The following is a 12559-nucleotide window of genomic DNA, read 5'->3' as shown; positions in this document are numbered from 1 at the left end:
TTTTCTTTCTCACTTATTTTCTCATCATATCAGGTTGCAGTCATTCTGTCATTGTTTATCTGTGCTTCCAGTGGGATCATAGGAGATTAACAAAATCACATCAGGTGACAATGTTGCTCCCTTTGGCACAAACAATAATCTCAATAAACTCCTTTCATGAGTCATGCACCATTATATTCATATCTTGTTATTTCTGTTTGATTAAATTAGAGAGAGGGGTATTTGTGTATTTCTTATTATGTGTAAAATACAATAGATCTTTTAAACTGCAAGGATTTTGATACCCGAGCCCTACTTTTAGGAAAAAAAGAGTTGAAGGATCCCATTTCAGCACACTATGTTTCATGCCAGGTGCTTATTCCACCTGCTTTAACCTGCTGTGACAGTGACAGCACTTTCTGAGAGCCAGCATCGAGTGCTATCGAGTGAAATGCACGGAGTTTATGCTGCAGGGGAGGAAATGCCAGGCATCAATATGCCTTTTTAAAGAGCTATAGAACCATCTGCAACTACTTTTGTGATTTGAGCCTTTGTGACTTGTTACCATAACAACAGGCCCAAATGAAAAGAGCTAAAACTAAGAAATTAAAAGCCTCATGCTCATGAAAAATCCTCAAGGTTGATATTTAGCTTACTTGGTTATTCATGTAATGTAATATTACTGAATAGCATTTGAAGTGTGCAAAATACAACAGAAAGATTAAAAGATAAAATAATGAAAACAAATGTGAAAGATATTAAACGAAAAAACGGGCTGTTTCAGAGGAAGCAAAAGAAGTAGAAATTTCAAAGACACATGGATGTCTTTACTGCATACACTCCTACACAAGTAACTCCAAACATTTAGTGGATGTTAGAATTAGGTCACACATAGACTCCATTATCCCCACTTTAAAAGAAATACGTTCACACTGAGAGTCCTAATTGCTGCTCTGTGTGAGATGTGAAATATCTTACAGAATGCTGCCTCATATCATTTACTCTACTCTTTACCCAGAAATGGTCTTTGAAGGCTACTTTTGATAGCTATTAACTCTAGGAAAACTTAATAGAGCCACAGTTAGATGGGAATTACAAAGAAAATCTATTCCGAAACAAAGACACACTACTCTGTGTAGATGAAAGAAGGACAAAATTCCACATATGTAACTTAAGTTGTTTTGGTTTAGTTTAATGTTGTCATTTTCAACCTATAACTCAGAAATACTGGTGGAATGACTGTAAACTAACAAGCAGTAAATACATTGCATAAAACCACTAGTTAATACTGTTTTGACATTAAAACCAGCAGATAAATAAGCAAACAAAACAGGACCAGGAAGGTGTATGCTTGAGCCTTAACTTATTATACCTCTCAGTTTTACTTTGTAAGCCCCCTTAAAATTTATAAAGAGCTGTAAAAAAGTAACATAGTGGAGACAATAGCCAAGGTTGGCCACACTCCATGATTTTAAACCTGATTTGAGGCCAGATTTGCTTCCCTCAACAATCACTGAGGCGTATCCAGCAAGTGGAGGCTCAAATTATTTTTTGTCTGAATAATCCTCAAGTGTGTGGTGTCAACATGATTATTGTGCTGCTCCAAATTGTATCGTAGCCTCCCAGACCCTGGATTTTAAATACCAAACACGTTCAATTTTTTTTTTTTTTTGATTGATGATCATGCTGCCTCTGATGGAATACCCACCATAACCAATGAGGGCCAGCAGACAAGGTAGTGTCACCAGCTTGTGTTCAGCCTGGATTTCATCCTGATTCTTTTCCTTGTTTTATAATTTTTGCTGAAACTTTGTTGTTCTTCAAAAGTCATGTCTGATCACGCGTTATTCTATGAAATCTTGTGTGTGGGGAAGCCTTACTGTGAGGTCGTTGGCAGGTTGGCAGGTGTGTGGTCTCCAGTGGTCTGACGGTCTGGCTGAGTCGTCTATTGAATGCACTCGGAGAGTCATGAGATAAAAAAATCCTTCAAAATTGTCCTTATGTCTGTGGCCCCCCACAATCCTAAAATCATTAAAGATTTAAAAATCGTCTAGTGTGGTTAGCCTAAGCCAACCCTTCAGTGACTACGTCATAGTACTGTGAACACAAGTAATGCACAGACCCAACTTACTGAGCACTAACCTAATACCTGGGCTTTGGATATCTGCCGATATTAGTATTAATCTGATCCAATGCCAGTGTTAAATTAGTAACCAGCATTCCACACTATGGTGATATAACTAGGAATCATTTATATTTAAGGCAAAATTAGCTTTCAACAAATTTTTAAAACATTTTCAAACAGATTAATAGATTAATACTTATAGGATGCTATTTTTCATGACAGTCCGCACCACATTCTCTGCACCTCTTGCAAACAGCATCAGTCACCCTCTGCTGTCACAGTGAACCCTCATTGAGCTGCACTGTGTGATCAAACGCTGCTGCACTCCTTTGTTGTCCAAGCTTTTTCATGTTGTTAGCATTGTCTTTCAAAGTGTCATGCACTTTAGTAAACTTAGAAAGCATTTCTTTGTAGGGTGTTGAAAGTGAGTTCAAGTAGTAACATTACAGCCTTAGGTATCTGCAGTAATGCTAGTAGCTTTTACATCCACCAACTCTGCTAATAAATGTGTTTATTCATTCTTAGCAGCCAGACAGAGCAAAAAGAAACAATTTACATAAAGACACTATGATTCCTTTACACTTACAAGCTGTCACTCTAAACTTCTCACTTTTCTTCTTTGCAGCACAGTCAACTAAATTAATAGATTTGTTTAATTTTGTCTAGCTTCTTTGATTGTCTGAACTTGTTGTTAAAACAACAACCTTTGAATCTTCAGCTTTGTAGATAGTGCTTGTAGTTGCAGAAGTTGTAGGTACAACAATTGACCTATGGCTAAGCCATGCCCCCTCCACTCACTCGGACAAACAATGAACATTCAGTAACAGACACTATTGCAGTTGTCACAATAGGAGACATTTTACAGGAGGCCATTGATGATTTTTGGAGACAGATCACATATCATCTAGAAGTCACCAAAAGGGTCTAAACTACCCGTTGGAGGGATCTATTACTCATTTTATTGTTGAGAAGATTGATAAAAAGCTTCAGTTACAAGCCAAAATTTACAGGTCCCATTGTAAACGTGATAAACCGCATCTCCTTGCCATCACAATCTTAGACCACAAGATAGAGGATCAGCATCAAAGTGCCACTGAAGTTGAGGTTTTTAGCTCAGAATATGACAAAAATATAACAGCCTTTTTACCATCTTTACCAAGAGTGTCTCTCCGTTGGTCTGGTGCTACAGTATTTACATTGAATCATTCAGCATAACGTTTGCCAACCTTTGTTATCTCGGCTATTACAGATAAGTTCATGAAGTGTAGCTCCAGAAGTTGACGTTAGTTTAACTAGAGCCCTTTGGACAACAGCTAACAATGATGTACGATCACCAAAGTACAAAAACTAGAACAAAAAATGCCAATGAACTCCCAAGAAACGTGACACAACGAACAATGCAGCGAGAGGCTAACATTAGGCTAACTTTAGCTAACGTTAGAGAGGTTAAAGATAACTTTATATTTCTTACCAGCAAAGTGACAATATGTAGTCTCAAAGACTATGTTGGCTTACCTTAGAACAGATGTAGACATCCGTGTTTTATTCACGCTGAGTTGATGTTGTGGTCTGCTGCACAATTGTATCCAAAGAAGACACTTTTCTTGGTTTAGATGTGGCTTAGGAAAGGGTAAAAAATACACTCTGTCGCCCAGCCTCTCAGGATACCTTGTGTTGGAGTCGCATGTACCCCATGAACACTGTTTGACCATTTTTAAACTTAAAATCTCAAAAAACCTCATGAAACCGGAAGAAAACTGAACTTGTCCCATTCATTTCAATGGACGCCCAGGCAGCAGTTGTCCGAGTGTATGAACGGCTATATGTACTTGGATTGGCTCATCGCGTTTGAGGGCGGGACTTGGCCATAGGTCAATTATGAAGCATCTCCAATCTGCTCAGCTTCTGCAGTTAGCTTCCTCAATACTACCTTGGCTCTGCCTTGCGAAATGCACACCCCTACCAACACACTGAAAACACTGACATAGTAAACACAGAATAGCTTTGACCTGAGCTGTATAGATAGTTCTCATTGATTGGCCCATAGTCAAGTTACACAATGTAGCTATTTGAGGCAGGATCCCACTGATATCAGATCACATCCCTGGTCACTGAAGTAAGACTCGAGTAATACATTAAAAAGCAATTTAATGATCATTGTGAAAACCATTATTGTTGTGTCATTGCTCTAAGTTTTGTTCTTTTTAGACTGGAGAAAAAATATATATAATTAACTTTTGAAATGAAATCAGACATGATTACCTGCTCTGGGGTTTTTATTTTGTGAATTAGCTTAACTTCTGACCTTGCGCTGTTAAACCTAAAAGTTGTTTATGAACTGATTTTCATTTTTGTTTTCATATTTATCAGTGTGTTCTCCATTTTTCTGCTCCCACAGTAAAGTAAAGGCCTGGCACCAGAAGAGAACTTTGGCCAAAGTTCTGGGGAAGAAAACATCTGATGAGCCCAGACGGTGGGAGGAAGATTACAAGCTGGTGGAGTGTGAGGGCCTGTTTGAAGAGTATCTGGAAATGGGCAAGTGTCCAACCACTGATGTAGTCAGCAAATCTGGGAACAAATTAAATTTTAAAAACATCGAATGATGCAGAAATGTATTAAGAATTCAGTGCACAAATTAAAAATGACTCATTTTGCTGCAGTGCTTCAGTTTGGATTCATCACCATCTTCGTGGCAGCATTCCCACTTGCCCCTCTTTTCGCTCTCCTCAACAACTGGGTAGAAATCCGTCTGGATGCTCACAAGTTTGTTTGCGAGTACCGCAGGCCAGTGGCTGAGCGTGCCCAGAACATCGGCGTCTGGTTCAACATTTTGGAGGCCCTGTCACACCTGTCAGTCATTGCCAATGTGAGTACATTTAAAAGAAATCCAACCAAACTTTATACTAATCTCTTCAGCAAACATAACCTTCTTTTTCTCTTTACAATCTTCAGGCTTTCCTTATAGCCTTCACTTCTGATTTTTTACCTCGTCTGCTCTACCAGTACAAGTTTGATGATGATCTCAATGGCTATGTCAACTTCTCTTTGGCTTATGCCCCCCTTAACTACACTGAGTACCCCATGTGCAGGTAAATTATAAATGTGTTGTCTGTGAACATGTTATTAAAGGGTGTGCATGCCATACATATCAAGGCAAAATCACCCTCTGACTCTGCAGACTTGACCAACAGAGGGTAGTAATTTTAATGCTTCCTACATCATTGCCTTTTCATGTGCTACAGCTGGATATTAAGCACCCAAAAATTCAAAGTATGTCATAAAATAACTGTATTTTTCTCTTTTATTGTAAGATATAAAGCATACAGAGACGACAATGGAAATTATTCACTCTTCTACTGGGAGCTTCTTGCCGTCAGACTTGGTTTTATTATTGCATTTGAGGTAGGAAAGGAGCTGCCGTTCCTCTCTGTATTCATGTATGTCTCTTAATGTCAATTTAATGCCCATTTTTCATCATTTTGATATCTAATCTCATCCTTTACACTTTATTTATACCCCCATTAATGTCTGGCTTGTCTACCGTTGACAGTAGATCATATTTTAATGTTACTTTTTATAATTTTGCACTTCTTCCTCTTTATTTCTTTCCCTATCTGCTTTTTCTACATCTGTATCTCTCTTTTCGTCTCCCATCCTGTGTATTTTGTGTCCGTGTGCTCATCATCTTTGAAGTGCCTCTCTAATGATGAATGATGAACTACAGCCCAGAGAGAGAATTCATATTAACTAGCACTGTTTCAAACTTCCAATTAAGTTTGCATGTCTTTTATATTTTTTATTACTTTCTCCTACGGGTCCTTATTTTGGCCAATCAAATTTCCATAGAAATGTTATCGAACATCATATCAGGATATAAAGGGAGTATGGGTAAGAAGAAATAATGCAGTAACAAGTGCATACATATATGAATGTCTGACTGGACTTGTTTTGTAAAACAATGAAAAAAATGTGTCTGTCAACTGGTAAGCTTTAGGACACTAGCTACCTTTTTTGACCATCATACTCAGTAGAGATTATTTAGTCATTATGGAGATAAATTAGCGATGTAAAAACCAAACGCTATAAAATCCTTGGGAGGCCAGTGGGGGAAACACCTCTAATTGCTAGAGATACAAAAGCTTGAGTCTTAAAACCATTAGACGATGGGCGAAAAAAAACTTCAGTGTTATTGGTAGTGGAAATTTAAAACCAGGGGCTTTTTTCCTGGGAAAAACCTTTATTCTCACCTGTATTACAGATTTAAAAGGAAGTAAAAAAGTTATTTGTGACATGTCTAACAGGGCTATCAAAGTTGACTGAAAAGTTATGAAGAGAAACTTACCAATTACCTTTGTTGCCTTGTTTATGTCATTGGTAAACACGAGATGACACTTTCCATATATTTACATTTGATGTCCCAGTTCAAATGTCTGTTTATGACAGTAGATGCAGTTGTCTTCCGCTGTAGTCAAGCTTAGATGCCTTCATGTCTTTTCTCTTTCAGCATGTGGTTTTCTTTGTGCTGCGAGCTATTGACTGGATCGTACCTGATGTCCCAGAGTCGCTTGAACTGAAGATAAAGAGGGAGCGCTACCTGGCCAAGCAGGCTCTAGCAGAAAACCAAGAGGCTCTGTTGGTGAGTCGAGGCCGAGGAGCCGCCACTGCAACCCCTGGCTCCTCCAGCCCAGGTCAGTAGAACATGGGACACACACACATACAAGTGCAACAAGGAGCAACACACTCACCTTGAAATTAAGAAAATCAAATGTTGTAAAATACCCTTTGTCAAACCCTGCCCTCTTGTTACTATATTTTGTTGATCTGATTCTTTTATTAACGTGACCTTTGTGAAGGTCTAAAGACAAAGATACAGTAGGGTGTTGAAGGATAACTCAAAAACTCTTTAAACTTGTCAGAATTGTTAAAATGAATACCAGTGTCTGATGCCAGTAATGTCAACTAACATTAGCTGTCCACACTCAGCACAGCAACAAAGGGCTTGTTTTGAAAATGAAATACACCAGATGGGCCATGCATTCTAAACTTACTAGACCAGTGTTAATGTAAGGTTGTAAAATGACTCTGTGGGATCTTAAAATGTCTTGACATCAATTTTATACATATGGCTTGAATTTAAGGCTGCGAAGCTTGAAGAAAGTCTGAACAGTATTAGTTATTGAAATCCGGCCATTGATTCATTCATTTAAAACTGCAGAGAAAATAGTGGACAGAATGATATGTGATCAAGAGGATAAAAGTTGCCTTATAACTCTCAAAATATCAAAAACAGCTCAAAGTGTCACTCCACTAAAACCACTTTAAAGCATAGTTTTTCCTTTTGCCTTTATTCCCTCAGCTGTAAATTTTATGAACTAAAAATGTCAGGTATTTGTCGCTGAAATATTTGCTGTCAACCACAGACAAAAGAGGTAAGCATGACTTGGCTCAAAGCTCTGAACATTTGATAGAATTCATAAGCTAAGGTGTATCTGCAGAAGTAAGGTGTCGTTCCACATCTAAAGACCTCCTGCTCTACCAGAAACACATCGTAAATGTTTGATCCTCTGCAGTTTGTTGTTGTCCATACATTTCCACTCAGAAGAGCACTGGAACAATTCACCCACAAAAATCACAGCATTCGTGCAGCGTTAAACCTGTCATCGAGCCTGCTGATTCTCATAAAAAAATTCCTGATTTTTAAAGGCCCTTAAAAGCTCACCCACCCATGAACACGCCTCCACTGAGCATTTACAAAGCACCTGTGGCTTGACTCGGTGTTATAAACTCGCTACACTGCACGCAACACGATCATTAAAGCTAATCTGTGCGGGATCTGAGCCAATTATGTCAGTGTCAGATACATTTGATTACAGCCATATACCTTGTGGGATGATGTGTTTGACATACGTTATCATTTCCTCTATCAGCACTGCCGTTGATGTGTCACTTAAAGTTAAAACTGAACGTATTTCACTGGAATGAAAACCATTACATTTGGATGTTAACAGCACTGTAACACTGTCTCAAAGTTCATTCACAGTGTGCACTAACAGTCTCGTACAGTGTATTTTCATCCTCGTCTGTGTGTGTGTCCCTGTGCTCTGACCCATGCTGTTGTCATGTGTCTCATGTAGTGAATGTTGCCGGATGAGGGCAGATGACTACATGACAAGTAAGTAAATGACATTCTCAAGAAGGATGTCATTTTTTTATGTATCATAGCATAAATGTTATATGATTGTACACTGCATGGAATTAATTACATCTTTGATACTTCCCATAATTTTCTATGATAAATTTTGATGGAAAACTCCATAAATATCTTTTTTTTTATATTTGTTTATGTTGTCATTGTATTTACATGTAAAAACTGCATGGCATAAATCAGAGGAGATAACACTGAATTATCCCTTAGCTCCATAACCACAATTACAATTACAAGTGCAGCCTACAAGTATAAAAATCTTCATTGAGTCTGAGTTCACACTGCAGGTTAACATTACTAGAGTGCAGCTACATGTGAATAAAGTTGATTTGCAACCCCAGTCTCAAAAAAGTTGGGACATGTAGTTGTAAATAAAAGAAAATGCAATGACTGACAAATCTCAAAAACCCATATTTTATTTACAATTGAACATAAACAATATTTTAGATGTTGAAACTGGGACATTTTACCATTTCATGGAAAATCTTAGCTCATTTGAATTTGATGGCAGCTACACATCTCAAAAAAGTAGGAACAGGGCCATGTTTTCCATTGTGTAGCATCCCCTCCTCTTTTAGCAATAGTCTGTAAACTTTTAGGAAGTGAGAAGAGAAGTTGCTGGAGTTCTGGGAGAGGAATGTTGTCCCATTCTTGTCTGAAGTAGAATTTTAGCTGCTCAACAGTCCTGGGTCTCCTTTGCTAGATTTTCTTGTTTTATGATGCTACAAGGTCTCGACTGTAGGCTGTTCAGTTCACCATCTGGGCTCTTCTACTGCAAAGCCATGCTGTTGTTGGTTAAGGATTGTCTTACTGAAATATGCAAGCCCTTCCCTGAGAGAGACATTGTCTTGTTGGAGCATTTATTGCTCTAAAACCTCTGTCTACCTTCTAACATTGGTAGTGCCTTTCCAGATGTGTAAGCTTCCCACACAATAGGCTTTAATGCAACCCCATAGCATCAGAGATGCAGGCTTTTGGACAGAGTGCTGGTAACAAGTTTAATTTTCCCTCTTCTGTCTATGCCACAGGACAAAGTGTCTGTGGTTTCCATAAAGAATTTCAAAGTTTGATTCATCTTACCACAGAACAGTTTTCCATATGCCTTGGTCCATGTTAAATGAGCTTTGGCCAAGAGAAGATGGTGCCATTTCTGGATCTGTCACATATGGCTTAAACTTAAATTTGTGACTGGCACAATAAACTGTGTTGAAAGACAATGATTTCTGGAAGTGCTCCTGAGCCCATGTAGTGATTTCCAGTACAGAATCATACCTGATTTTAATTCAGTCCCAAAGATCACAAGCATCCAGTGCTGAGCTTTGGCCTCGTCCTCTGCACACAGAGATTTCTGTGAATCTTTCGATGATATTATGTACTGTAGATGGTGGGATATTGTGTGGAGTGTGACGTCTTTGTTTTAAAATGCAATGTGGAGACCACTGGAAAATCAGATCTGAGCAAACAAATTGGAATTGAGCACTGACACTTGCAGTGTGAACGCAGTTCTGTGTTTACTTTGAGCTTAAGTTCAGACATGGTAGCTAGCTTTGCATATAGACAGGAGGAAACAAGCATGGCTTTTAGCTTTGGACCCAGGTGGACTAGCTGCCTTCCAGGCTTTACACTAAGCCACGCTAACCATGTCAGATCTGTAACTCCATGCTGTGAGACACAAGACAAACCTCCATTTTATTTTGAAAATACATGGTCTAAAATGTTTAAAAACGTGTAATTGTTATTTAAGATAAGTTTAATGGCCATTATTACAATTTTCATTTAGTGTGTGCCTTGATAATATAATGTAGTAGCAGCCAGCTGTGATTCAGTGGCATGTTGTAACAAAGATGGTCTGTGTCAGCTTTTCTTCCCTTTACTTATCTCTTACAGTAATCAGTCTGACAGAACTAATTCTCTGTCATCTGTCTGTCTGCTCCTTCTTCATTCCTTCCATGTTCAAACTCAACTGCACTGCCTACCCTGAAGCAAGCGACGCGTCCTTTGGAGTCATGAGTTAGGACTCTTTCACAGGAAAAGACGGGTTTGAGAGGAGAACAGGACGACTGAGGAGACACATCTTCATATCTGGGATATAACAAGTGAACCTTTTTCTCATTGGGATCCACATACGTGGGACTTAAGTTTACACCAGGCCTGCACAAAGACATCATGTTTTTTGAATATCTAGGACTCCAGAATTGTTAAACCCTAACCTGCCCGAACCCAGACAAAATGGAACAAAAAATACCTGCAAGAAACTGTTTGATTAGCTTTTTTCCTTGGCAATAATTGAATGTTTTACAATATATGATTATGACAGAAAGATCTGAAAGTTTTGGAAAAGTTTTGGAAGCCTCCTGGCCACACTGCAGCAAAAGAAACAAGCACAAAAAACTAGAACAATGAGAGCACACTCATGTCTGGCCAAGCAGGCTCTAACTGGAATGTCAGCATGGATTAATTAAATTATTGTTTGTTCCGGTAGAGTTTCTCACAAATCGAAAACCTGCAGAGTGTCAATCTTGTTTAATTTGTTTAATAAGTATGAGCACAAAACTAAATATTTCAAGATTGATACTCCTTAAATGCTAAAGAGAGAAACTCGATACCTGAAAATGTTGTTTTTAAGAGCCTCTCTCCTGTGGTTAATGCACTCAGCTGGAATAAAGTGATGTTCAGGTATGTTACAAGACAATGTGACTACAGTGTTGGTTGTGGTTGCACGTGCAACATAGTTCATTCTGACAGCACAAAACCACACCTATGACTATAACAGGGTGTGGTCAGATATGGAAACTTAAAATAAGAGCGGGAAGTGAAACACTAATATTTTTCCTACAGTCAAGTTCATCTTAAAGGAGCACTTCAGTTATTAGATAATGGGCTTTTATAGAATTTGCTGTCACACAAAGGCAAAAAAAAATCCCCAAGTTCAAAAATAGGTCAAACTTCAAAATGCTGAAATCTGATGTGTTTCTTCTGTTGTTTTTTGTTTTGTTTACTTTGCTGCGCATACTGTATATGTGCATAAAAAAACAGAACAGAATGTCCTTTGAAAACACCAAATCACTGAGCTTGAGATTATTGATTTGCTCTTTTAAAAGTGGACAGAAAACGACATTTTAAAAAGATGACACAATGTACTGCTTCAATAAATTCACATTAGACTATTGGTTAATTTGAACACACGGGCTATAATTCGATTTTTTTGTTGCATTCATTCAAAGAAATCAGATATGACAAGAGAGTTGTGCCCTTACATTGTCAGTCATTCAGTCTGTAAGTGTAAAGCAGAAATTCGTAACTAAAGTTATCTGAAGTCACCTTTACAAAGAGGGTAGGTCTAGACCATACTCTTTTTTTATATTCTTTATAAAGAGCAAACAATAATCCACCTTGAGCTCAGCACTAAGCAAAATTTAGCAAAGCTAGTGAAACAAAGAAAAACTTCTCTTTACCAGGCAGCAGTGTTAATTTTTGCAGCTAATTTACATTTAGTCTTTGTTTTTGTCTTCAGAATAAAATGCTTTTAGTTTTAGTCACATTTTAGTCATTTTTAACCTTTACAGTTTTAGGCCATTTCTAGTCAGTAAAAAAAAAAAAAAACATTTAAGTCCAGTTTTAGTCAATAAAAAGCCAGTGTATTTGAGTCTTTACTTTTACCTAAAGGTATTTTTTTTTAAACTAATTTTACGAGCCATACAGCCATATTAGCCAAAAAAGTAATATAAATGTAAAACGCTGTTGTTAATGCCACATCACTACTTGAGCTGATTTTAATAAAATACTGATGTACCTCATAGTCACAGTGGAGAAATGTCAAAGGCTCTCTATGTCTAACCAAGGCTGCCCATAAGGGAAGGGAAGAGCTTTCTGGGGCCGACCCAAACTGGGAGCCTATGGGTTTTAGGTTATAAAGTAGTTACGAAAATGGCTTAAAGTGGCTAAAATGGGTTAACAGAAGCAAACCTGGGTGTAAAGTGGCAAAATGGGTTGCAGGGTGCAAAAGTGTCAAGGGGTTATAGGTGGCAGAAAAGGGTGAAAATAGGTTAAAAGTGACAAAACTCGTTAAAAAAGGCTAAAGGTTGTGAAAGCAGGTTAGAAGTCACAAAATGGGTTAAAAGTGGCAATAAGTGGTGAAAATGGGTTAAAAGTTGCAAACTTGGTTTAAAGTGGCAACAGTGGGTGGAAAAGTGTTGAAAAAGGGGTTAAAAGTGACAAAAATGTGTAATAAGTGACAGTAATTGGAGAAA

The 12559-nt window shown here is 38.0% G+C and overlaps 1 protein-coding gene across 1 annotated transcript in view; it reads left to right on the top strand.

Moving 5' to 3' along the window:
• The window catches only part of ano11 (anoctamin 11), a 29860-nt gene extending 18380 nt beyond the window's left edge, over positions 1 to 11480 (top strand). Inside the window, exons 18-23 of the mRNA XM_041799799.1 lie at positions 4503 to 4639; positions 4765 to 4970; positions 5057 to 5193; positions 5416 to 5506; positions 6609 to 6792; positions 10293 to 11480. Coding sequence (XP_041655733.1) covers positions 4503 to 4639; positions 4765 to 4970; positions 5057 to 5193; positions 5416 to 5506; positions 6609 to 6792; positions 10293 to 10324 — 787 coding nt within the window. The 3' untranslated portion in view covers positions 10325 to 11480. The remainder of the gene's footprint in view (positions 1 to 4502; positions 4640 to 4764; positions 4971 to 5056; positions 5194 to 5415; positions 5507 to 6608; positions 6793 to 10292) is intronic.
• Positions 11481 to 12559: the final 1079 nt, after the last annotated feature.

The sequence above is a fragment of the Cheilinus undulatus genome, linkage group 11, assembly GCF_018320785.1.
Source record: "Cheilinus undulatus linkage group 11, ASM1832078v1, whole genome shotgun sequence".
NCBI lineage: Eukaryota > Metazoa > Chordata > Actinopteri > Labriformes > Labridae > Cheilinus > Cheilinus undulatus.
Note: the sequence above shows the minus strand (reverse complement) of the source record. Positions and strands in the feature narration are given on the sequence as shown.